Source organism: Penaeus monodon, chromosome 8 (genome assembly GCF_015228065.2).
Source record: "Penaeus monodon isolate SGIC_2016 chromosome 8, NSTDA_Pmon_1, whole genome shotgun sequence".
In the NCBI taxonomy this organism is placed as follows: domain Eukaryota; kingdom Metazoa; phylum Arthropoda; class Malacostraca; order Decapoda; family Penaeidae; genus Penaeus; species Penaeus monodon.
Genome location: NC_051393.1, coordinates 14,897,110 through 14,902,109, shown reverse-complemented (window position 1 = coordinate 14,902,109; position 5,000 = coordinate 14,897,110). Strand labels below are relative to the sequence as shown.

The 5,000-nt window shown below is 41.6% G+C and overlaps 1 protein-coding gene across 15 annotated transcripts in view; it reads right to left on the bottom strand.

The window, feature by feature from the left end:
- The window catches only part of LOC119576180, a 296,990-nt gene that overhangs the window by 19,823 nt on the left and 272,167 nt on the right, over positions 1–5,000 (bottom strand). For 11 of the 15 annotated variants that reach the window (XM_037923763.1, XM_037923754.1, XM_037923767.1 and 8 more), the window contains 2 exons: positions 4,143–4,798; positions 1–38 (listed from right to left, as the gene is read on the bottom strand). The exon at positions 1–38 is cut by the window's left edge and continues 169 nt beyond it. In XM_037923763.1, coding sequence (XP_037779691.1) covers positions 1–38; positions 4,143–4,798 — 694 coding nt within the window. The remainder of the gene's footprint in view (positions 39–4,142; positions 4,799–5,000) is intronic. The other 4 variants (XM_037923761.1, XM_037923766.1, XM_037923764.1 and 1 more) reach the window with 2 other exon arrangements.

The following is a 5,000-nucleotide window of genomic DNA, read 5'->3' as shown; positions in this document are numbered from 1 at the left end:
GCCGCCGCAGCCGCTGCCGCCGCTGCCGTCTGCTGCTGCTGGTGGAGGTGGTGGTGGTGATGGTGGTGGTGGTGGTGGTGGTGGGGCGGGACGGTGTTAGTAGAGGAAGTGGTGTGTTGCGGCGTGGTATGGAGGGAGGCGGGCCGCCCTCCGCCTCCCTGCCGCCCATGCGGGGCACGCCGCGCCCTTCGCTGCACGGGGGATTACAACCTGTCAGTCCCCGCACACCACGAACGCATGCGGCCATGCACTCGGCGTCGCTCGCTCGCGCTCCACAGGCATGCACGCGCCTGATCTCTCGCACGCACGCACACACAGACAGGCAGACAGACACAGTCACACACACATGTGATTATTAACTATTCGACTTGCATTCGTCTCATCCACACTACACTTCCCCTCAAGCAACATGTATTAATGCATTCGTTCATCCATCATATTATGCAAGCAACCATTCACCCATCTAGCAATAAGTCTGTTTATCCACCCATCCATCCACTCACCCTCTCATCCATCCATCCATCCACTCATCTATCCATCCAATCAGCTAAACTCAAACACTCTCCCATCCATCCATCATCCCATCCATCCACCCGTCCACTCATATATTATCCATCCACCCACCCATCTATCCATCCATCCACTCATCCATCCTACCAATTCCCCCACCCATCCATCCACCCACCTACGAACCCACCCACTCATCCATTCACCCATCCATCAGCCTATCAATCCATCCATACCCTCATCCACTCACGAGTGTAGGAATTCAGTGGCAGATGTTAAGGGAGCAAAATATTGCCAAACCGTCGATCTAGAAAAAGCTCTTGGGTTAGACTTCTAAAAAAGGGCAAAGTCACTGGGCACTAAAAGGGCGAGTCGACCCACGGAGAAAAGGCATGGGGTCTATACCCTAAGGGGGGTTAGGGTGGGCTGGTTTAGATAGACTGAGAGAGAGAGAGAGAGAGAGAGAGAGAGAGAGAGAGAGAGAGAAGAGAGAGAGAAAGAGAGAAAGAGAGAAAGAGAGAAAGAGAGAGAGAAAGAGAGAGAGAAAGAGAGAGAGAAAGAAAGAGAAAGAGAGAGAGAAAGAGAGAGAGAAAGAGAAAGAGAGAGAGAGAGAGAGAGAGAGAGAGAGAGAGAGAGAGAAAGACAGAGAGAGAAAGACAGAGAGAGAAAGACAGAGAGAGAGAGGAAAGAGAAAGAGAAAGAGAGAGAAGAGAGAAATAGGAATATTTGGTTCCTTGAGCACCTCTCCACCAAATTCCCAGTTCACTCTATGGTCCAAGTAGCGTGTGGCTGGCTGGCGGGTAGCTTAATGCGCTCAATTTATGCTTCAAAGCTATACTGGTCGTTCCTGCTAAATGTAAATCTAATGGAGAATCTTTATAATCTATAAAAGAGTAATTATATAATTGTACGTCATGTAGTCATGCAATCATGAATGTGTGTATCTCATGTTTCGTGCACAGAGAATGTCAAAATCTATACGCTGGCGTCCTTCCAATCTGGATGGGATGTAGCAGGTCCCGGATGCAAGAACTTCAACCTTGGCAGCAGCTACAGTGAAGCAGTTTTCTTAAGAACTAAAACATGGAACTCCCTGTCATGTCATGATCTATTCTTCCTGGCTAACCTACTGCATGATGCATCATTTGACGAGTTTCCCCCCGGCCAGACAGAACAGGAATAGCTGTACTGGGCGGAGCGGAATAAACAGACCAACTGTCATACTTACCGGTCGTAAATAAACAGACAAAACGGAACAAAATATAACGTGTACGTGTCTATAAATGTGTGTATACATATGTAAATGTTTTACATATATATATATATATATATATATATATATATATATATATATATATATATATATATATATATATATACTTTCCTCTTCTCTTGAATAAAGTACCTTCAGACATAGCAGTACTATATCACGAAAACTCATCTGTCCTTTGCACCATATAGTCTTAGTAGTAGCAGTGGCAGTAAAAAACCGTAACGCAAACCTTATGAATGAAAAGTGAACTTTTCTATTATGCTAATCCAGCTATGAAAAAAAAACATCAAAGGAAGTATAACTAATATTCATTTCCAAAAAGTAGACTGATAAAGAACTTAATGTCTACTTGAATGTCTGTCTGAGCAAAGAGGAAGGGGGGGAGGGGGATGAGAAGAGGAGGAGGGAGAAGAAAAAGTAGAAAAAGATGACGGAGGAGAAGGAGAAAAAGATGACGGAGAAGTAGAAGGAGAAAAAGATGACGGAGAAAAAGATGACGGAGAAAGAGAAGGAGAAAGAGAAGAAGGAGGAGCAGCAGAAAGAGAAGAAGAAAGAGAAGAAGAAGAAAGAGAAGAAGAAAGAAAAGAAGAAGAAAGAGAAAAGAAGAAAGAAGAAGAAGAAGAAGAAGAAGAATCACAAGCACAAGAATAAGAACAAGGAGGAGAAGGAAGAGGAAGAGAAACCGCTCCCGCGCACTTATTCCGGAGCAGCTCTCCTGTCACTTCATTCCCGAGGCGAACCATCTTGCCAATATCTTAAAACCCACTTGAAATTTTCGATATGTTTCTCTTTTCTCTCTTTTTTTTACCTACAGATCCGAAACTAATATTAATATCTCGCATATATTTCTTTAGTCCCCGGCTAACTGCAAAAGTAATAATAACGAGTTACAGTTACGGCTAATAAACATACCACTGCTACTGTGTGATGTAACGCAGGTTTATACAAACGTACACACATACATACATACATCCGTGTGTTCATGTGTGTGTGTGTGTGTGTGTGTGTGTGTGTGTGTGTGTGTGTGTGTGTGTGTGTGATTTTGTGTGTGTGATTTTGTGTGTGATTTTGTGTGTGTGTGTGTGTGTGCGATTTTGTGTGTGTGTGTGTGTTGTGTGTGTGTGTGTGGTGTGTGTGTGTGTGTGTGTGTGTGTTGTGTGTGTGTGTGGGGTTTGTGTGTGTGTGTGTGTGTGTGTGTGTGTGTGTGTGTGTAGTTATGATTTTAGTGTTATTGTGTGTTTTTATGATGTGTAGATGTGTGTATTATATAGTATAATTATATATATATATATATATATATATATATATATATATATATATATATATATTATATATATATATATATATATAATTATTATATATATATATATATATATATATATATATAATATATATATATATATATATATATATATATATATATATATTATATATATATATATATATATATATATATATATATATATATATATATATAATTATTTTCAGCAAGATATACCTGGCGTTCATGTGACACACCCTCATCCACTTCAGCATTCCCTAAGGTAGCCGTTCCTTGGTCTGGCTACTTCCGACTTTTTAATTAACGTAATTGTCTTTCTGTTCTGTTAGTTACAAAAATATTCATATATATGTATATATAACGAAAGGATAGAGAAACGCATGTCTGTAATGATATATAAATTGAGTGTGATTCGTTTTAGGTGCGTATCCCAACACAAAGAAAACGGGAAACAAAACTACATAAATATATTTTACTTACTTTGCTATCAAGGGACATGCTTCATGTTCAAGACCAACATTCTTCATCAACTAAAAACTACTTAGACAAAGATATACATGCAGTTTACAATTTAGCTACAGAGTAAATGACTTCATAAGTGCATTGCATTCATCAGGCAAAACGGAATGCATAAAAAAAATCATAATGAATCCACAGATTCGTATTTTAAAAAAGCACAATGCACTTCAAGGATACGGGAATTTTTCTAAACTACAGCCAGGAACACACTCAATCTCCCCATACACTGAGCCCGGATATAAATGCACGCATATCCCACATACTCATACATCCACATACAAAAGGGATTATGCAAAATCAGTGATAATAGCAAGATTTACCCACTATCATGAACACCACAACTTTACGAGTAGAGAAAAGAGAAGAGAGAAAGAGAGACGATTAAAAAAAAAGACGTACTATCTTTGTTTTTCTTTCTTTCTAAACTCTTTCTCTTTTATTTTAATTGGCTAATCAGGACGAAGGCGTGTAGAAGAAGGTTTTAAAAATGTTTGTGAAGACTTTCCACGTCTCGGAAGCTCGTCTCGGGAGCCCAGAAGGTCAACTGCAAAGAGGCCTTACCTTGGACACGGTCAGTTCTGAGTCGGAATACTGCTGATGCGGGTCGCTGCCGCCCACACGCCCGTTGATGCGCTGGTCGTGGTGTCGCGGGTGCTTCCCGTAGGTGCCGTAGTCCTGCTGGTGGTTCTTGTAGTCCTGCTGATGGTTCTTGTAGTCCTGCTGGTGGTTCTTGAAGTTGTGGTAGTCCTGGAAGTCGTAGTGACTAGGCTGTCTGTAGGAGCCGTTCAAGACACCCCGCTGGCTGTTGAGGGTGTTGTTGTAGTTGTTGGGGTTGGTTCCCAGGCTCTGCTGGTTGTCCTGGTAGTTCGGCGCCCGGTTGTGGGGAGCCTTGAAGTTGTTGGGGTAGTTAGCGTGCTCCTCGGGGTAGTTCGAGTGGTAGCCATGACCACTGTGGTAGCTGTTGGCATACGGGCCGTTGCTTTGGTAGTTCTGGCCAGGATGGTTGGAGTACTTATGTAGTTCGTCACTCTTGTAGTGGTGGTAAGGGTTTTGCGAATGGGGATGGGGGTGGTGCTGGTAGTTCTGGTGATGGGCGTGCGGGTGGTGGTACTTCTGAGCATGGGCGTGAGCGTGGGCGTGGGTGGAACCCTGTGGTACACCGGAGTTGGGTGCGTTAGGATCAGGTCGGCGAGGTAGACTCTCACCCAACTTGACGTCTGAAAGGAAGACAAAAACAAATATTATGAATAACGTGATTTTCTACACGAAACTGAGGAATAAAACTATAAAAACAAAAATGGTCCACTGAAAAAATGTACATTACACTCACGAATAATAATATTAATAATTATAATAATAATAATAATAATAATAATAATAATAATAATAATAATAATAATAATAATAATAATTTCATAA